Raw genomic sequence first — 22,056 nt, forward strand, 5'->3', positions numbered from 1 at the left:
AATATCAGCCTACTGACCAGCCTGTTTCTCTAGGTGAAGTGACAAAGTCTCCAGATTTTCACACTTCACCACAAATACTCAAAAAATATGTTGAGCTTACTTGACAATATAGCATACTGTACCACACTTCTCTAATGACAACTGCTAAGAAGATAAAGAACATTTCTGGAGGTTTTCCAGACACTAATCCCAAGATTTTTGATTGCCCCACCTGGCTAAGCCATGACATGATGTGAAAAAATTGAAAAATAGAGACATCTTTCACATATTTATATTATCACTGACTTTTCGCTTTTAACATAGAAAACATTTGTATGAAAATTAAATTATATGGGGGAATCCTAAGTTATCCCAAAGATCCATTTAACACAAGTTTGTGGGTTGGATCCCTGAGACTTATTGTACTTTTACTGTGATCACTCCACGATTAGTGGTCCCCCATCAGATGCAAATGTCCTTTCATACTGGCAAGGAATCCACAATCAACACTTCCTACCAGGCTAGCTCTATTGCACAATACCAAAAATCCTAGTCGCCACAATTTTCTTGGAGTCAAGCCAATGGTTTGAGGACCTGTGGTCCACGGCCCCTCAGAGGACTCTAGAAGACAGTACCATTGAAAGATAACTTCAAGAGTTCTTACCTATGCGCTCCCATCCAACTGATACCCTGCCCACCCACACCCAATGGATGCTCAAAACTATACATGCCAAAAAATATCTTCCCACTTACCCACAAAGATCTCTCTATCCTTCATGTCAGTCCATGCCCATCCACTGTCCATCCTTTGGTACCTCATATCCACCACGTCAACTCATAACACTCCCATGACTATTCATCCTGTATTCATAAACACTGTACAGAACCACAAGCCTTGTACTATCAGTAGTATGTATCCAAAGGTTTTATGAAAGTACAATCCATGAATAATTTTCTTTAGAAGTCACCCAACAAAGGGGTCAAACAATTCTAGAACTTTAAAATACCAGCAGCAGAAACAACAAGTGTTTGACATCCCTTTAACTTGTGCAAATATACATTAGACAAATAAATATGAGAAAATACTGTTAATCAAGTGATAACACGGTGTAGAGATGGACATGCACAGCAGGCCAAGTAACATCAGAGGAGCAGGAAAGCTGACGTTTTGGGTCGAGACCCTTCTTCAGAAATGGGGAGGGGAAGGGGATTCTGAAATAAATAGGGAGAGAGGGGGAGGCGGATAAAAGATGGATAAAGGAGAAGATAGTTGCAGAGGAAATAGACAGGTCAAAAAGGTGGGGTTGGAGCCAGTGAAGGTGAATGAAGGTGGGGAGTTAGGGAGGGGATTGGTCGGGGAGGGAGGACAGACAGATCAAGGAGGCGGGATGAGGTTGGTGGGTAGGAGATGGGGGTGCTGCTTGAGGTGGGAGGAATGGTTAGGGAAGCGGGGGCTATCTGGGGTGGTTTTGTGATGCGGCCGGGTGAGGGGAGATTTTGAAGGTTGTGAAGTCCACATTAATACCATTGGGCTGCAGTGGGAGGGGGAGTTCCGGAGGCTTGGGGACAGATTTGTGGACCACCTACACTTAGTTCACAACAATCACCTACACCTGCCAGTCGAGAACCATTTCAACTCCTCCTCCCACTTCTTGGATGACATGTCCATCCTGGGCCTCCTGCACTGCCACAGTGACACCACCCAAAAGATGCAGGAACAAGATCTCATATTTCGCTTGGGAACCCTGCAGCCCAAGGGTATCAATATGAACTTCACAACCTTCAAAATCTCCCTTCCCTGACCTCATCCCAAAACCAGACCAGCTAGTCCCCGCCTCCTTAACCATTCCTGCCACCTCAAGCCCCACCCCCATCTCCTACCCACCAACCTCATCCTGCCTCCTTGACCTGTCCATCCTCCCTGGACCAACCTATCCCCTCCCTAACTGCTCACCTACATTCACCTTCACTGGCTCCAACCCAGCATCTTTGACCTGACTATCTCCTCTCCAACTGTCTTCTCCTTTATCCATCTTCTATTTGCCTCCCACTTTCTCCCTATTTATTTCAGAATCCCCTTCCCCTCCCCCATTTCTGAAGAAGGGTCTTGACCCGAAACATCAGCTTTCCTGCTCCTCTGATGCTGCTTGGACTGCTGTGTTCATCCAGCTCTACACCTTGTTATCTCAAATTCTCCAGCATCGGCAGTTCCTACTATCACTGTTAATCGAGTAACCTTTTTCCTTGTGTACACTTGTTTAAATGGATATCTTGGCTCTTCGCTGTTTCTCTCCATAGTTTCCGCCACTAGTTCCAGACTATTTCCAGCATCATCCAATTTTTGTTTCTAATTTCCAGCATCCACAGCATTATGCTTTTTGGGCAGAAATTGCTAGACACCCAACCAACTCGAAATTGTAATCTGTTTGCAATGGCTTCCTTTGCTATTGTTCACAAAGAACTTTATTTTCAGAAATTATTAATTTTTTTCTTACATTAGTAATGCCCTAAACAAGTAGTTGGGCTGATTTATGTTTTGGTATCCTTGATACAATCCACAGTTCCCATAATGAGACGATCAAAAAGGGTGTGTTTTTAGGGATTTCTGGTTTGTGGCTGATTACAAATTGGTCCATCACTCTTTTACTAATATATCAAAATACGTGATCCAAGTGTATTGGCCCATCAAAACGGGCTGTCTCTCATAAAGGTCCATAGAAATTGGACCTCCCCTCACATCAAGATAATCTTTCTGCCTAATTAGTCCAATAGGATAGGCCCAACAAATTACTGATCCAGCAAAAAAATGTTACTCAATTCCCATTAATCCATTAAAATAGACCTTCCAAGATAATAAAATGTGAGGCTGGATGAACACAGCAGGTCAAGCAGCATCTCTGGAGCACAAAAGCTGATGTTTCGGGCCTAGACCCTGTCCATCATGGGCCTCCTGCACTGCCACAATGATGCCACCCGAAGGTTGCAGGAACAGCAACGCATATTCCGCTTGGGAACCCTGCAGCCCAATGGTATCAATGTGGACTTCACCAGTTTCAAAATCTCCCCTTCCCCTACTGCATCCCTAAACCAGCCCAGTTCGTCCCCTCCCCCCACTGCACCACACAACCAGCCCAGCTCTTCCCCCCACCCACTGTATCCCAAAACCAGTCCAACCTGTCTCTGCCTCCCTAACCGGTTCTTCCTCTCACCCATCCCTTCCTCCCACCCCAAGCCGCACCTCCAGCTACCTACTAACCTCATCCCACCTCCTTGACCTGTCCGTCTTCCCCGGACTGACCTATCCCCTCCCTACCTCCCCACCTACACTCTCTCCACCTATCTTCTTTACTCTCCATCTTCGGTCGGCCTCCCCCTCTCTCCCTATTTATTCCAGTTCCCTCTCCCCATCCCCCTCTCTGAAGAAGGGTCTAGGCCCGAAACGTCAGCTTTTGTGCTCCTGAGATGCTGCTGGGCCTGCTGTGTTCATCCAGCCTCACATTTTATTATCTTGGATTCTCCAGCATCTGCAGTTCCCAAATTCTCAAAACAGACCTTCCCTTCATTTGTTGCTCCACCAAAATAGTTGCCGTTCAGTTCTCACCTGCTATTAGTTCATCACAAACAGACTCTCATATTCCTTTGGTCCATCAAGATGTTCCTGTAATCTTATTGGACCAGATGAATCGGCCTTTCAATCGATTGGTCTTCCAGTTTGCAATCTAATCGCGTCCATAAAATAGATCGTTTAATTCTATTGGTCCATAGAAACCAACCCTTCAACTCTACTGGTTGATGATATCTGATTCTTCAATCGTATTGGTGCATAAAATAAACCCCTCAACCCTATTGGCCAATAGCGCAGTGTAGTTTACTCCAATTTTTGCATAAAAACAGACCCCGCAACTCTATTGGTCTATAAATATACACGGCCAACACTAACAACCTAAAAAAAACCTTTGTTCCTATTGTGCCATAAAAATAGTCTCCTCAATCCTATTGGTCCATAAACATAGATCTCTAATCCTATTGGTAAATAAGGATACGGGTCACATATTTCTATTGGTTAATAAAATGGACCCTCAATAGCATTGGTAGATCGCCGTATCCCCGCCTTTAAACTGTCAAAACCTCGAACGTAGACTTTGCGACCTTTTTACAGTTTACGGCGGTGCCGGTGAGTGGCTGTTGGGGCCTTGTGAGAGCGGACCTTAGAGCCTGTGACCGGGATTCAGGGTTCCGAGACCTGGGGAATGTGAGAGGCCGCGCCGGGGCCAGAGAAGAAGACAGTGGGCAATGATTGCGGGTTAACGGGGCAAGAAGGAGATCGGCTGCTCGAGGACCATCCTGAGGCCCAGCCTGAAGGAAGGAGGCAGGGCGGCGGCGGCGGCGGCGGCCCCAATCCGAATCACTCCCTCACACCCACACCTACATCCTCCCCTTCCCCATCCTCTTCCTACCCCTTCCCCACCCTCAAGTGCCCTCGCCCGCGGCCATGACTTTGTTCAGGCTCACCACCCAGGCCTACTGCAAGATGCTGCTACACGCCGCCAAGTACCCGCACTGCGCCGTCAACGGCATCCTGGTGGCCGAGAAACACAAGAGGAAGGACGGCCAGCCCGTCCTCTTCGTGGACTGCGTCCCCCTCTTCCATGGCACCCTGGCTCTCGCACCCATGCTGGAGGTGGCCTTGACTCTGGTAAGAGACGGGGAGACTGGCGTGTTCAGAGGGAAGGTGCTGGAAATTCCTCAGCAGGTCTGGCAGTATCTTGATGCCTTAGCGACCCTTTTCTGGCTCTTTTTGCCCCAAAGGGAGGTTATTCTACGAATCTGAAGTACTTCTTTTTTGACAGAGGGCGAGAGGAAGGTGAAACTTTCTTTTGGCACTCAGAAATGCTACTTTTTTTTCCTCTTACTCTCCTCTCCATTCAAAATGTTAAGCGATCTTTGCCTCCCTTCAGCATTTTCCAAAAACCTGTCAATAATCCAGAATCTTCTAAACGCCAGTGTCACTGCTAGGATTTCATGTGTACATGTTTCCAGCTTGTTTCTTGCTCGACTGTCTTTGATTTGTTGTACGTGATGTGTTTGAGTGTTGGTGGCGATGTAATTGGGTCTTATCTAAATGCAAGCATTTGTAATTATACACAGTTTCTAGATGGATAGTTTCTGCTTAGTGGGTGTGTTTTTGAGTTCTGTCATATTCTTGACAACAATACCTGGAGGTCTTGGGACAGTGTGTCCTGTCCCTGCCTCTCAGCCAGAAACTCTAAGTCCAAGTCCTGCAATGGACTTTGGTCGCAGTTTTTTTCTCTTTTAAAGCAGCCAAACAGGTTGTCAACCTGTAAATTCTCCCAACAAATGCACATGACCCATAGAGAGAAATGTTGGCATTTCTCCTGTCCTTGCCCTACTTTGCAATGTGCACGCAAAAGTACGTTACTGTCACAATTTTTTTTTAAAAACTGCGGATTTTGAAAATCTGAAATATACAAAAACCGAAATTGATGGGGGAACTCAGCAGGTATGGTACCAGCTGTAATGAGAACATTTTGAGTTCGTAACCTTCAGATGGGCTCAAACTCTTTACGGAATAAAAACCAAAAGAACTGCGGATGCTGTAAATCAGGAACAAAAACAAAATTGCTGGAAAAGCTCAGCAGGTCTGGCAGCATCCTTGGAGGAAAAAACAGAATTAATGTTTTCGGTCCAGTGACCTTTCCACAGAACTGACTCTTTACAGATGTACCAAATCTGCTGGGTTTCCCCAGAAATTTGTGTTTTTCTTTATTACTGTAGCCACACAGGCTCCCTGAGGATCTGAAAAACTACTATCTTCACTGGTTGTCCTAGATGTGAAGAAGACATAACTGCTTGCAGGAGAATCTAAACTAGGAGTCACCCATTTAAAACAGAAATGGGATGTTATTTTTGAGGATTGCGTGTCTTTAGAACTCAAATGGTCTGGTGGAAGCAGAGTACTTTAAAATTTTAAAGTCCGTGGTGGATCGATTCTTGTTAGGCAAGGGCAGGAACAGCTATCCTGGATAGATGGGACTTCAGATTTGAGGTTACAAGTCAGATTAGCAATGATCTTATTGAATGATTGAGCTGAATGGCCTATCCCTGATCATGATTTGTACGTTCATAAATAACTTTTCTCTGCCTTATCTGCATGTTACTACTTGGCAGTGTAACCAGCAAATATGACATCGCTTCTATTTTCTGCTGACGACAAGTTCTAATTACATCCCAATTCTATTTGAAAATAATCACTTAACGGTTAAGTCTTGAATGTATCTCGACCTCCTTCACGTGGCCAACGGAATGACCGAAGCCATTGACTCTGATTTCTGGCGAAGGAAAGAGGGATAGCTGTCAAAGTTCATGATTTAAGGAGTCATCTGAGCAGTAAATTCAAATCTTCAGATGTTCTCAACTAAATGTAGAAGTCTGGATTTTGAGCTCAAACTTGGGCCACTCCTAATTAATCCTTGCTGCACTGATACCTTAGAGTCAGAGTTGCACAGCACTGAAACAGACCCTTCAGTCCAACTCATCCATGCTGACAAGATATCTTAAATTAATCTGGTATTGTTTGACCCATATTCTTCTAAACCCTTCCTATTCATGTATTCATCAAATGCGTTTTAAATGTTGTAATTGTACCAGCTGCCTCCATGTCCCCTGGCAGCTCATTCCATACACACACCACCTGCATGAAAAGATTGCCCCTTAGGTCCCTTTTTTATTCTTTCCTCTCTCACCTTAAAGCTACGCCCCTAGTTTTGGACTCCCCTGTCCTGAAGAAAAAGACCATGGCTATTTGCCCTATCCTTGCCCCTCATGATTTTATAAACCTCAATAAAGTCAGTTCTCAGCCTCTGATGCTTTGGGGAAAATAGCCCTAGCCTATCTAGCCTCTCCCTATAGCTCCAATCCCAGCAAAATTCTTGTAAATATTTTGTGCACCCTTTCAAGTCCTGCAATATCTTTCCTCTAGCAAGGAGGCTAGAATTGAATACAGTACTCGAAAAGAGACCTAACCAATGTCCTGTACAGTCATCCCAGCTCTGTAGTCAATATCAATAAAGGCAAGTGTACCAAACGCCATCTTCACCCCCTTGTGTACCTGTGACTCCTCCATGAAGGAACTGTGAACTTGCATTGCAAGTTCTTTGTTTGGCAACACACTTCAGGACCCTACCATTAAGCGTACAAGTCCTGCCCTGATTTGCCTTACCAAAATGCAACACTTCAAGTCTTGTGACAACTTGGCACCTTTTAAAGGTAGTGAATTTTTAACAGGATGATAGTTCTCCTCTGCTGCTGAGCAACTTCACTAATATTGAAGATATCAGAAGTCACACGACACCAGGTTAAAATCCAACTGTTTTATTTGAAATCACAAGCTTTCGGAGCACAACTTCTTCAGGTGCTGTAAGAGAGAAGAGCGCACAGACCAAGTTTTTGTAGGCAGTGGTCAAAAGATCATACAACTGGTGTGAGTGAGTGTCAGATAATAACTCTCTGCAGGTGACCAAGAGTGTTAGACCATGGGTGACCTGTTGACAGCTGAATAACCAGCAAAGGGATGACCTGTCATCCGATTAAGTGAGGCAGAGATTATTACGAAAAGTTAAAAATAAAGTTGTGCTGGAGGCAAACTAAATGGTTGGAATATCAATAAGATATAGAGCTGAATGCAGAGGGTCTAACAAGTGTAATAAGTAATTTAAAACTGTGCAAACTAATTAAGGTAGACAGATCAGAATTTATCATGGTGATGCTGTCAAAACAGGGCAGTAAGGAAGATTTTACAGTTACAGAACAGTGCACTCAAGGACATTCAGCCTCCAGTCTTTGGTTAAGCATCCTCCAAGGCAGACTTTGAGATACACAACAATGCAGAATGCTGAGCAGAAACTGATAGCCAAGCTCTGTACCCATGAAGATGGCTGAATTGTGATTTTTGAATGTCTGTTGCGCTGCATGTTACCCTAGCACACTATTCTGTATCTGCAAAATCATTCTTACTGTTGTTTGGACAGCATCACCTTGATAAATTCTGATCTCTCAACCTTAATTAGTTTGTACAGTTTTGTATTGCTTATTTCTCTGGTTAGACCCTTGGCATGCAACTCCTGTATCTATCGTGTTACTCCAGCACCACCTTATTTTTAGTTTTTTTGCAATTACCTCTTTGCCTTGCTTAATCAGATCATCCCTTTGTTGGTTAGTCAGCGCATGACACTTTACTCGTTGTCTAACACACTTGGTCACCTGCAGTGACTCATTATCTGACTTACCACTCACGCTAGTTGTATGATCTTCTTTTCATCTGGAAGTGAGTTTGCTCGCTGAGCTGGAAGGTTCGTTTTGAGACGTTTCGTCACCATTCTAGGTAACATCATCAGTGAGCCTCCGCTGAAGCGCTGGTGTTATGTCCCGCTTTCTATTTATCTGTTTAGGTTTCCTTGGGTTGGTGATGTCATTTTCTGTTCCTTTTCTCAGAGGATGATAGATAGAGGGTGGAGCCTATCATCCTCTGAGAAAAGGAACAGAAAATGACATCACCAACCCAAGGAAACCTAAACAGATAAATAGAAAGCGGGACATAGCACCAGCGCTTCAGCGGAGGCTCGCTGATGATGTTACCTAGAATGGTGACGAAACGTCTCAAAACGAACCTTCCAGCTCAGCGAGCAAACTCTCATCCAGAACGTCAACCTGAGCTACAAATCTTCTCAAAACTCGATCTTTTCATCTCTCTGCCCACAGACTCTCTCCCTGTGTGCTGTTCTGTCTCACTGCACCTGAAGAAGTAGCTGCATTCTGAAAGCTTGCAATTTCAAATAAATCTGTTGGATTATGACCTGGTGTCATGTGACTTCTTACTTTGTCCATACCAGTCTAACACTAGTACCTCCACGCCATGGCTAACAGTGGAAAATATGGAGCCTTATTCCTCTACCTTTCAATTATTGGACATTTTCCTTGAGTGTTCTTAATCCCATCTTTCTTTCCACTGTGTAACCTCAGCAAGATTTCTGAAGAAGGGTCCAGACCCAAAACGTCAGCATTCCTGCTCCTCCGCTGCTTGGCCTGCTGTGTTCATCCAGCTCTACACCTTGTTGTCTCAAAACTTCAAGTTGAATTGGTTGCAATATGATTTCTTGACCTGTTCCCCAGACTTCCTGTAGAGGGCAATGTACTGTTCCCAATTTCTGACTTCTGCAAGGTGCAGTTAATAAAACTCGCAATCAGAGGGTGCATGAAAAGAACAAGTGATCTTCAGTCACTGCTGACCACAACATCCAGATTTTATCTGGCGCTTATCAAACAGTCAAACATGGTTCACAGATGAGCTTTAGACCTTATGTCACCTTCAGCTACAAATTCACTTATATCCATGTATTTCATATTCCCATCTGTTTTCTTCCCCTTTCTTGCCACCCTACATATTGCATCAGTTGCCATGTGTAGTAACACCTAATACTGGGTACTCGTCTTGTTACCAGTTGTCTAGATCTCCATTCTTGCCACATTAAGCCCCACATGATGCTCAACACTATTTGTAATCACTCTTTACCTCTTTAAATAACATCATTGCTTGACACCACCCTTACCTGTATACTGTTCCCCAATGGACATCTTTTTTCAGCTGTTCCCACCTGGGAATCCCACTGTCATCCTCTTCCTGATGTTTGAAGGCGGACTTCTAATGCTTTTGCCTGAGTTTTCATATTTTATGGAATTCTCACTTAATTCTTTGTTCTCCAATCCATTGTAGATTTTTTTCAAACATTTAGTTTCCTTTATCAGTCTTGCTTTGATTTTTGTCAAAACTGCCCTATGGTTAATATTAATGCTCCTTTTTTTTGATTTTGAAAAGTGCTTTGAAAATTTTTGTGAGGTGTTACAAATGCATGTTGTAAAATGAGCTAAACTATTGTTAGCAGTGCTAATTAATCTTAATCGTAGAATCCCTACTGTGTGGATGCAGGCCATTTGGCCTATCAAGTCCACACTGACCCTCTGAAGAGCATCCTGCCGAGACCCACTCCCTTCTCTACCTAGATACTATGGGTAATTTGGCAAAACCAGTCCCCACAACCTGCACTTCTTTGGGCTGTGGGAGGAAACCAGAGCACCCAGAAGAAACCTTTGCAGGCATGGGGAGAATGTACAGTCTCCACAACGATTCCAGCCTTGGGCACCTGGAATCAAACCTGTGTCCCTGCAGCTGTGAGGCAGCCTTGCTAACCACTGAGCCACCGTGTTGCTCTGAAAATCCACTACCCCATTTAAGCAGGGCTGATAAAGCTTTCATTTGTATCGTGTCTTACTGCAAATGCAGGATATTATGAGTACTTCTCTTAAAATCCATTGGCTTTAATAAAATCATCTTTTCAGATGAGTGTGTCACTCAGTCAGCATCTCCTGTACATCTTTAATTGTCCTGGTGAGCTGCTTTCTGGAACTACTGGTGAGCGACACCTTCAGTGCTGTTGGGTAGAGAGTTCCAGAATTTTGACCCTGGAACAGTGGCATACTTCCAAGTCTGGATGGTGTGTGGCTTAGAAGAGAACTTGCAGGTGAAGCTGCTCCTGTACATCTGCCTTCTATTGCTTGAGGCCTTGGTTTTGGGAAATTCTGTTGGAAGGACCTTTTTGAGTTATTGCAACTCACCTTGTAAATGGTACACAGTCTGCTGCTTTGGTGAAGGGAGTGAATGTTAGAGTTGGTGCGTGGGCTCCCAATCAAATAAGCTGCTTTGTCCAGGATGTTCTCAAGTTTATTGAAGCTTTGATCATCAGATAGTTAAGAATATTCTGTCATGGTCCTGACTTGTGCATTTTAACATGATGTTGTGATAAACTACATCATGGGTAATCTAGTCCAGAAAATAAATTGAATTGATATTGGTGGCCACACAGTAGATTAGCTGGCTAAGTTGGGGCCAATGCGGGGAGGCATTGGGTCTGTGTTGCGGTGCTTTCACAGACCACTCTAGAGGGAAATTGATATGGCAATTTGCACTTTTTTTACATGTAGCCAGGAGCTGTGGTGTGACAGATTTGGAATCTCTCTCCTGCTGTTGCCTGTCATTCATGTCTGTTGGTACATGCAACTTGGAATTATTCTGAATGGAAGGATGTATAAGATGCAACCCCACAGTGAGCTGGGCTTAACCAGCTATGATGAATTTACATCGAATAGTGATGTGGGCAGAAATTCCCCAGATGCAATCTTAATACAGATAATTACACTTTTGTATTTTGGAAATACAGAACAGCCAAAGAAACATAAGATAAGCAGGGAAATTATTCTTCTCTTTAGTATTGAGACTTATTGGCTTGATGTTAAATTGGAAAAGACAGAACATAGTCCGAAAATACCATCCTCAATTGAACAATGCCAAAGCTTTTGGATTCTGTACAGTTTTGGTACTTGCTCTTTAAGAATGACATGGCTGAGGTAAGCAAGATGCCATGAAGAATTAATGCATACGGAAACTGAGACAAAATGTATTCACTGCGTTGGATTTCTCGATGAAGCAGAGGTTGGGAGGTGGTTCAAGATTTTCAAATGAATAGACTCTGATTTCAAGAGCCAGTTGGTATGAACTGCTGTTAAGCAATGCTCCTGAGGGGAAATGACTAAAGTGAGAACAGGTTTACTTAGGTTGGGAGGGTGGCAGGGGAAGATCTGATTTAGGGAAAATATTGCTGAGGAGGGTTGTTGACACAATGTTTTCTTCTGTAAATAACAAAGTTAGGCAAGTTTTTTTTTGGATGAGAATTTCCATAAGCTGCAGATGCTGAGACTCAAAGGGTCTTCTAATCACACTTTCTATTAATTACACGGAAACTGGAAGATGATTTGGGTTTTAAGAACTGTAATGTAATGGAAGAGCATATTCCATTGACTGGCTTATTCCACTTTGTAGAGAGATGTCATTCCCTCAGAACTTTGAGGTGACAATAACATGTTTTTGTTACACCTGTTTAATCTCCCTGATAACTCCACCTGTTCAGACAGCCCCATAATCATGGTCTTTTGCAATGTGCTCTGTCATGTGTACCCTCTGTTAGTTTTTCTTGTGTGGCTCATACAAACCTAGCTAGATACTTGAAAATCCTGTTGAGACTTCTTGCCATGTTTAAGCGTCAATGCTAATGTTCCTGCTACTCCAGCTAATTCACGTTCAAATGTAACACCCAATCCTCCTGTCCTTTGGGAGGATCCTAAACTGTTCAGGTACATAGTTTTATTTACATCTTCCTACTGTTTACTCTCAGCCACAGCGGTAAATAGCTCGTGCTGAATCATTTTTTCATTCTTGCCAGAACAGAACCTTCCTCACCCCACTCTGATGGGTCTAGGCCGAAACGTCAGCTTTTGTGCTCCTGAGATGCTGCTTGGCCTGCTGTGTTCATCCAGCTTCACACTTTATTATCTTCCTCACTCCACTTCCTGTTTGACCCTTTTCTTACTGTACACAGTTGCCCCTTTGATCTTTCCACTCAATTCTGTCAAAACGATCACAATCCATCATTGACTGCCCAGGTTTTTTGTTGTTGTGTAATAAAACACTTCTGCCTCAGAAGGCAGCTGTCCTGTCCCCCAACACCATTGAATGTTGTACATTTTCCCACTCTACCTCTATTTTAGTCTTTTTCAGGCATTCAGTTACATTGTGGCTGATCTGTCATAATCACTTCTATGCACCTTCTCGAGTGTTGCTCAAGCCCTGACCTTCATTTTCCAGAGTCCAAGCAAGCATTCACTATTGCCTCAAAAGCAGAACTAGCATTCCTGTAACATTTTGCATTCGGTCCTAATTTCTGCACTGGTCGTAGCACTAAGTTTGCAACAACCAAAGTAACATTTGATCCTGTGCAACTGTCACTGCCTTTCAGTCTCTTATCAGCAATCCCTCTGTTGTATTTGAGATTGTTGGGATAACCCATTTGTTTCTTCCATTTCTCTTCTGCATTCCGTCTCCACTGCACCACTTCTATCCTCAAGTATTCCAAAACAGCAGTATTTTCTGCTTGTCTGGTCATGAAAGCGTGCTTTCTCTTACTGACTCATTCTGGTCTCTATTTAAAAGCCTTGAGGTTTCATAGGATTTCCTCGGGTAAGTGGGGGTGTCAATGAATTGTGAAGTGTACTGTATGATACAAGGTACCACAATTTATTTTCTCACAACTGCCAGTACTGTGCAGAGAGTTGTTTTCTAAATTCCTTTTATTCATTTTACTTTCAGGTTGACTCTTGGTGCAAAGAAAATAACTACGTAATAGCAGGATATTATCAGGCAAATGAGCGTATGATGGACACCAGGTATAAATGTTTTGATGGATGTGAAATGAGCTATATTGTACCAACAAATTTTCAAAGTTTTAAGCTTAGGTTTTAACTAAAATGTTCTCAGATCTTCTCGTTTCCCTGCTTATTACCCTCCTTGATTATGGAGGATGGGTGATCGGTTCCTGTGAATAAGATTCAGCAATTAATGTACCTGAGATGTACAAAAACAACATGCTCAGTTTGGTTTCCTGTTTGTTCCTAGACTATGTACTCAAGAGTTGGGGAAGATTATTCAGAAGCTCAGTAGTTTCAACAAAAACTACATCCCATGGGCTTAGCACCCAAAGGTCCATGAATGCACTACTTGAGTCACTGTTTGTTCCTTCATTTTTGTTTTGAGTTGCAGGTGCTTGAAGGGTTGTGTAACTTTGCCACAGTTCATACTTTGTAATACTTGAAATACCTATCGTTACTCTACATTGACTGATAAAGCAGGAATGATTCCTGGGCTGGATGCTAACAATTTGCAGAAAGCAGTGAAGTGGAGAGGTTACAAAGTAATAGGTGTCTTTTGGCATTTTTAACGGGCAGTGCTCTACATGGTAGGGATTTGGGGTGGATTAAAGATCGCTCAAATTTTGCTAATGTTTCTGAAGTTACATGTACAGCCTTTGCTTGTTCTGACAGGCAGCTGCCCAACATTTAGTTACACAAAAGGTTTGTTATGGAGAATAGTGTAATTAATGCCAAACCAGAGGAACACATGCTTATTGTATGATCTAAGTATTCAGGGTTTTTGTGTCGGTAAACTGAGCCCAGCTTTTTAATGTTCTAAAGGGCTAGATGTGGACCAGGACCAGACGTGTGCTGGAGTTGGCTCCTGTGACTATTATTTAACAATCACTGAACCAATTCAATTGTTTATCAGAAATTGTATTTCTGTTATGAGCTTTTAAAACATTTTTTAAAATGGTTTACATGCTAAAATATTACTGCCTGAGAAATGAGTCTTAATGGAATGTGAGAAATACTTGAGTAGACCCCAGCATGACACCATACATTGCATGTTTTGTATCCAATGTTTTGATTGGGATAATTCTGAAGGATTCGACCTACAATGAAACCACTGCTCCATTTGCACTCAGCAACGTTTAATCCAAGTGTTCTTCTTGTGCCTTCATTATCAATATAAATGTTTTAGCCTTTCACCCTGTTCTCCTATATGAGGTTCAGTATTGTGCCTGATTCTTTATAGATTTGTCTTGTACACCTCCTGCACAGGCAGCTCGCCCAGAATATACATGGGAGGAATAAAAAAAATTGGGAGGATGTGACAAATAGTCATACTGTTGTTGACGTCTGAACTTAAAGATGTAATTTGTGTGAGCAGTGGCTTAGCACTTTATTAATCTTCTCTCTTTGGGACTGTCCTTCAAACCATTGCCTCCTCTGAGGATCTTGTTGTGAAATAGGTTCCTAATAGGTACAGATCCACAACTGGAGATCTGGCTTCACCCTTGGCAGTTTACTCTTGGTTAAATCAATTTATGAAATGAAAATAATCGCATGGCTACAAGACTGAATTTTGGAATAATTTGACATGAGTATTCAATAATGAGTGTCCAGTGTTTCTGCCCCCAACAATGATGCTTGTACGTTACTGACCCTAGTTTCAAAAAATCTGCAGTATTTGTCAGGCTGATGGGTTTTGTTGTAATCTCCTTTTTTGTTTCTGTTTGCAGTCCAAACCAGGTTGCTGAAAAGGTTGCCTCTCGGATTGCAGAAAACTTCAGCGATGCTGCTCTTATCATGGTACAGTATTGTGTGAACTCAAGTATGTCTTCCTGCATACGTTACACAGGATTTGTTATTTCAGTATGTTTACTTTCAAGACAGTTATTTAAATTTCAGTTATGGGATACTGCTCTATGAAAAGTATTGAACTTTAGATTGAAGTTCTGCTTTTGAACTTGATCATATTTGAAACACAACTTCTGGATTTCGTTTCCACTCTGGTAGATCTTCATGGGCATTGGGGCAGGGTATTAAATTACTGCAAGTGCTTGCAGTAAACAAGTCTAAGCGCTTTCAGTAGACAGTGAGCTGCTATTAGAGGGGTGAGAACTAAGGTTTCATCCATTTCAGATGTGATTCTACAGGGTTGTTTGTCATGTTGACGTCTTGTCCTTTTTTAAATAGGTGGACAATCACAAATTTAGTATGGAGTGTGAAGAACAATCGATTATAGTGTATGAGCACCATGAAAATAAATGGCGATGCAAAGACCCAAACATGTGAGTTTTTTTTCCTGCCAGTAAAGCAGACTAGAGCATGGAACTTGTTTCGGACAATTTATTGTTACACATGGTAGGTTCTTTTTGTGCTTGGTTTACAGTCAGCAGTGGCTTAGAGAGAGCACTCTTTGAATCATAATGTTTTAAGTCCTTTTGTACAGACTTGAGTAGAAAATCTGAAGCATTGCAATGTCCAATAACATTTTATACTGAAGGGTATACAGGCCCTCAAACTGGTGTATACCTGGTGTTCTTTAGAGAACTGGGGAATTCAGAGTTCAGCCTGTGTCCTGACCCCATTTATATCTTCACTAACATGACTTAAAGAGAATTTAGTACGTGATTTTACCATTGCTATTTGTGGGATCCTTATGTGCAAATCAGCTACCATTTTTTCCTACATTGTCACTGCGCTTAAAATATACCTCATGGCTGTGAAATGAGTTGAGATGTTTGAGATTGTGAATGCAACTCTCTTTCTATTCCTTAAGTGAAAGCTAATGGATCACTTCTAATATAGATATGAATAGTTTACACAGAATAAGCACATGTACAATTTATCCTTGTGCACTCTGCAGAATAGCCACTTGTAGAAATCAGGGAAATGGTCTGATTTAAAGTAACACAGAGGAAATTGATAATCAAATAATTTATAAAACTGTGATCGAGCATTTGCTAACTGTAATGTTTGCTGCTAACTTGAATAAGTCAGTGCCTGCCTCTAGAAAAAAAAATTGTAGGTGCATTTGCTCCTGTTCAGAATTCTAGGGATCAAGTAATTTCTCTTTGAATTTTCTGGATTATAGAATGCCCTAATCTCACGTGGGTGAGCTGGATAGCACTGCATGTCTAAATATTTACTTGAACCATTAAATGATTAAATGTTACGTAACACAAATCGGGGGGAAGAAAGCTTAAAATAATATCAAAAGTCTGGAAAATGCTCTGAGTTTGCAGCATCTATGGAAAAAGAAACAACTTTTCAGGTCTTTGACCTTTTAGAGTTGGACAAAGATACACATGTTGAGCACGGGATGGGTAGCACAAGGATGAAAGATGGGAGAGATTCCATGACACACAAGCAAGCCTTCCAGGCTAAAGGTGATGGGATATGAAAAGAAACAAAGGTGTGCCTGGAGCAGGTGTGCTGCTGGCTGGAACCAAAACAAACAAAAGACACAAACAAGCCATTCTGCTCTGCAGAATGCTACCATTTGTTCTGCAAACCTGAGTTTTTGGGTATTTTGATTTTCTGTTGTTCCCTTAGAATTAGAATGGGGTTTACTGTCACACGTACTCATAGAACATAGAAAAGTACAGCATAGTACAGGCCCTTCGGCCCATGATGTGCCGTGGAATAATCCTAATCCAAAAATAAAATAACAACCTACATTCCCCCTCAATTCCCTGCTGTCCATGTGCATGTCCAGCAGTCACTTAAATGTCACTACTGACCCCACTTCCACGACTACCACTGGCAAACTATTCCATGCGCTCACAACTCTCTGGGTGAAGAACCTTCCTCTGACATCTCCTCTATACCTTCCTCCTAACATCTTAAAACTATGACCGCTCGTGGCAGTCAATCCTGCCCTGGGAAAAGTCTCTGGCTATCGACTCTATCCATGCCTCTCATTACCTTGTACAGCTCGATCAGGTCACCTCTCTTCCTCCTTCTCTCCAGAGAGAAAAGTCCAAGCTCAGTCAACCTCTCCTCGTAAGACAAGCCCTGCAGTCCAGGCAATATCCTGGTAAACCTCCTTTACATCCTCTCCAAAGCCTCCACACCTTTCCTATAATAGGGCGACCAGAACTGGACAAATATTCCAAGTGTGGTCTCACCAGGGTTTTGTAGAGCTGCACCATAATCTTGTGGCTCTTAAACTCAATCCCCCTGTTCATGAAAGCCAAAACACCATATGCTTTCTTAACAACCTTATCCACCTGGGTGGCAACTTTGAGGGAGCTATGCACCTGAACACCAAGATCCCGCTGTTCCTCCACACTGCTGAGAATCCTGCCTTTAATCCTATATTCAGCCTTTAAGTTCAACCTTCCAAAATGCATCACTTCGCATTTATCCAGGTTGAACTCCATCTGCCATTTCTCAGCCCAGCTCTGCATTCTGTCAATGTCTCGCTGAAGCCTGCAATAGCCCTCGATACGATCAACGGAACCTCCAACCTTTGTGTCCTCAGCAAACATACTAACCCACCCCTCAACTTCCTCATTCAAATCATTTATAAAAACTACAAAGAGCAGAGGCCCAAGAACACAGCCTTGCGGGACACCACTCAGCACTGACTTCCAGGCAGAATACTAACCATCTACAACCACTCTCTGCCTCCTGTCAGCCAACCAATTCTGAATCTAGACAGCCAAATCACCCTGTATCCCATACCTCCTGACTTTATGAATGAGCCTGTCGTGGGGAACCTTATCAAATGCCTTGCTGAAGTCCATGTACACCACATCCACTGCTCAACCCTTGTCAACCTGTCTTGTGACATCCTCAAAGAACTCAATAAGATTTGTAAGGCATGACCTGCCCCTCACAAAGCCATGCTGACTCCCTTTAATCACGCTATGCTTTTCCAAATAGTCATAAATCCTATCCCTCAGAATTCTTTCCAAAACTTTGCTGACCACAGACATAAGACTGACTGGTCTGTAATTTCCAGGGATTTCCCTATTCCCTTTCTCGAAAAGAGGAACAACATTTGCCTCCCTCCAATCTTCCGGTACGACTCCCATGGAGAGTGAGGAAGCAAAGATCTTCGCCAGCGGCTTAGCAACCTCATTTCTCGCTTCCCGGAGCAACCTAGGATAAACCTGGTCTGGCCCTGGGTACTTATCAATCCTAATGTTTGCCAAAATTTCCAGCACATCAACTTCCTCAATCTTGATCTGTTCAAGCCTGTTTTCCTGCTCCTCAAAGTTCTCATTCACAACAAGGTCCCTTTCCTTAGTGAAAACTAAAGCAAAAAACTCATTTAGGGCTTCCCCTATCTGCTCGGACTCTGTGCACAAGTTCCCTATGCTATCCTTGATCGGCCCTACCTTCTCCCTGATCATTCTCTTATTCCTCACGTATGAGTAAAATGCCTTTGGGTTTTCCCTAATCCTTCCTACTCATGTGAACACAGTGAAAAGTTTACAAGCCGTCACTAGCAGCAGCATCTTAGGTACAAATGTACCCAGGTAAAGATTCTTAAGTACAAATTTTTAGGACAAAATTAGATAAATAAGTAAAACGCCTACCATTACTGACCTCTTGCAGCACTTTTAGCTACAAAAGTACAAAATCATAGGAATACATTAGACAAAGAAATAAAGTTCAGAATAAGTCCTTCAAACCCTGGAGTCTGCTCTGGATTCACCTAGAGGCTGGGATCAGCACTGAGGCCAGAATGTGGCTTTCAGAATTTCAGACCTTTAATCTTCGCCCTATTTGTTTCCTGTTCCTTTTGATTATTTTTCCCTGCTTTCAGCCAGCAACACAATAGTAATAAGCACAGTTTGTTTTTTTCTTCATGATCTTCATTCCCTTTAGGTGTAGGGAACTGTCTCCTGTCTTCCACCTATCACTGACCTACCTTTTTTAATCCTCTTTACACCCACACCTTTTAAAGTGTTACATTTCTACTTTTCCAGCGTCTAAAAGGATCACATGCCTGAATTGTTAACTACATCTTGACAAATATTGTCTAATCTGATGACTAACTGTTTCCATCCATTTTATATCAGATGTCTGGCATCCACTATTTACTTTTTGATGAAAGAACATTTTTACTGATCCAAATAAAATATCTTCCATATTTCAATGACTGAAGTACTGTACTAAAACAATGCTGTGGGTGCACTCAGTTTCCAAGGAACAGATCTTCCCAAATAATGGGTTTCTGGACCGAAGAGATTTACCTTGAGTGCCCCTGAATTTACTCTCCTCCTGACTTATTTTTGTCAAGGTTGCTTTTCGGTTTTTTTGAAAGAAAAGCCTTTATCGTCTGTGCTCAATAACAGCGAAAGATGCATTTGTTCAAACATAGTATTATGTAAGTTTCTAGCTGTGTCCTAATCTTAATTCGCCACATGCAAAATTACACCTTCGGTTTCATAAAAACAATTGCAAGAGTATTTGGAGATATCCATGTTCATTTCAATCATTTGCAGAAATAAACTTGTGATCTGGTTTCTGTAGTGAACACTTTTTTAAAAAAAAATAACATAAGCAGGATATACTGCTTGAAGTAAACAAGTAAAGTATTAAGCACTGACCTACATGTGGTGGATGTTTCTAATTTCAAAAATAGAATGTCTAAGATGAGAATGAGTGGAGAAGCTGTTTAGCATTTGTTTGTCTGTCTCTTTTTTTAAAATGGAAAGTAGTTGAAGGTAAACATTTTTTTACTTAAAGGCTGAAAGTAACTTTCAGTGCATGAAAAAAGCAGAAGGCAACATTTTTGTTGAATTTGGTTTATTTGCATCTAACAACTGTTGGATCCTGAAAACCTGTCTCTGTCAAATGTTGTAAACCACTATCAATCTCCAACAATTTAAAAATTCTATGGAATTTTTAACTGGTGTTTGAGGTCTTTATTTTGGGAATTTTTTTTCTTTCAATAAAAGGAATTTTCTTCCATGTTTTGAAGGAGGGGAAAAAATTGGTAATTACTTGGACGTTTTAATTTGAATTTTGACTATGAAGAGGGAAATACCTTCTTTAGGGATAACAGGATTGTAAATAGGTATTCCCTATCACCCATTGTTTGTACCACCTGCACTTACAACTTGTCATGTTTTGTGTATTTCATTTTATTTTTCTTTTTGCAGTGATTTTTGTGAAGATTGGTCAGAGGTACAACGAATCACAAACTGTCTCCTGGATGGTAAATCCTATGACTCCTTAGTGGATTTTGATAACCACATGGATGATCTCAGGAATGACTGGACAAATCCAGAAATTAACAAAGCTGTTCTTCACCTCTGCTGAGACAGCTTTCTAAGAATGTTCTGGGCATTTTTTTGATAGCTGGGAACCTGCAGCCGCTTCTGACTGCAAAGAGTGACCCTTAATGAATGTGAAACCTGATGAGTGCTGATACTAAAGAACGGAAACAATAAGCACACCAGCTTACTGTGCTAAGAGATAAGATTTATGCCTTCTGATAATTGAGCCATGGATCTCTTGGTATTCACAACAGGACAATAAGTTTGATGAAATCACATTTTTTAGTTAAATAGTTTCAGTCATAAATCAAACTTTGGGTATTTCAAAAAGAGACAAGTGAATTATGTGTAATTTTTTAACACTTGCACCCTCGACATTTTTGTCTGTTTAAAATGAAATACTTTTAGAATATTTGATTAAATGAAAGTTTAAACTTCTTGACTGAATATCCTGCAGCATGTTTGGTTAATTTCATTACTGTAGTTGCTAATATGGTTCAGCCCCAATTTAAGATTAGACGCCAGTTAATTTGCAAATAATTGGGTGGGAAGGTAACAGGAAAAGACATCCACTAATTTTACCTCACTAAAATAATGGAATTATTTTTGCCATGCATCTTAAGCACATATGAAACATAAACTTTCTTACCTAGACACACGTACTCAAGATTGAATAACAGTCATGGATGCAACTGCATTTTACACAAAGGTGCAATGGTGTATGTTGCAAGAAAATTAACTGTAAAATTGACAGTGATTTGAACTTAATACAATAACTACTTAAAACACTTCACTGGGTGTAAAACAATTGGAAAGTTCCAACATTGATTTATACAATGTATTTCACAATCTCAAAAGTTTTCACATTTGCAGAAATTTAGTTACATCTTGTTAATTTGTAACTGAAATCCTAGCTATAACAGCACTGAAGCTTGAACATTGAATTCTTGAGATTGCACTCAACATAGCAAGTCACTGGCTTCATAACCATGAGACATCTGTATGAATAACAGTCCTATCCTTATGTATTGTAAAAATGTTAACATTTTTATTTAAAGCTCCATGAATGAAACCATTTTACAATAAAATACCATGCAAGTTTAGTTTCAAAAGCACTATAGTTTATATTCAATGAGAAGCTAGTTTCATGTTTTATCATGTGTTTTATTATTTACCAGCCAGCATAATGCGTTTTGCAGTGTCTGTATTTTATTTGTCATATGAGTAACTGACTTGAGCATAATTTTTTTTATGTTGAACAAATTCCAAGGTAGGGTATTGATTTACCATTTTTTTGAGTTTATTCGGGATAACATTGGTATTAACCTGTAATTATTTTGGTAGCTTGAATTTATTCTGGCCATTTTGACCACAGGGCAAAGCTTTCAAAATATAGTTTTCTATCTTCATTCCCCATCTCCGATGGTTAATACTATATCACTAAGTAATAAGCTAAACGGTACAAATATTTAAGGGGTTGAACTTAATTTAAGGTGCTACTGTAGTTCTTGTGTAG

General features: G+C 41.4%; 2 protein-coding genes across 5 annotated transcripts in view; one reads left to right on the forward strand and one right to left on the reverse strand.

Annotated features, from left to right (window-relative positions):
• Nucleotides 1-3,699, reverse strand: part of LOC125460079 (cytochrome c oxidase subunit 4 isoform 1, mitochondrial) — a 34,067-nt gene extending 30,368 nt beyond the window's left edge. For 2 of the 4 annotated variants that reach the window (XM_048547180.2, XM_059651762.1), the window contains exon 1: nt 733-799. In XM_048547180.2, the coding sequence (XP_048403137.2) occupies nt 733-799 (67 nt within the window). Of the gene's footprint in view, nt 1-732; nt 800-3,580 lie in introns of those variants that run through there. The other 2 variants (XM_048547182.2, XM_048547184.2) reach the window with 2 other exon arrangements.
• A 420-nt stretch (nt 3,700-4,119) lies between these two features.
• On the forward strand, nt 4,120-21,655 carry emc8 (ER membrane protein complex subunit 8). Its single transcript, XM_048547028.1, has 5 exons — nt 4,120-4,675; nt 13,253-13,329; nt 15,039-15,108; nt 15,496-15,590; nt 20,424-21,655. Exons 1-5 carry the CDS (start codon nt 4,472-4,474, stop codon nt 20,581-20,583), a joined length of 606 nt encoding a protein of 201 aa, XP_048402985.1. The 5' UTR covers nt 4,120-4,471; the 3' UTR covers nt 20,584-21,655.
• The last annotated feature ends 401 nt before the right edge of the window (nt 21,656-22,056 follow it).

Source organism: Stegostoma tigrinum, chromosome 16 (genome assembly GCF_030684315.1).
Source record: "Stegostoma tigrinum isolate sSteTig4 chromosome 16, sSteTig4.hap1, whole genome shotgun sequence".
Taxonomy (NCBI): Eukaryota; Metazoa; Chordata; class Chondrichthyes; order Orectolobiformes; family Stegostomatidae; genus Stegostoma; species Stegostoma tigrinum.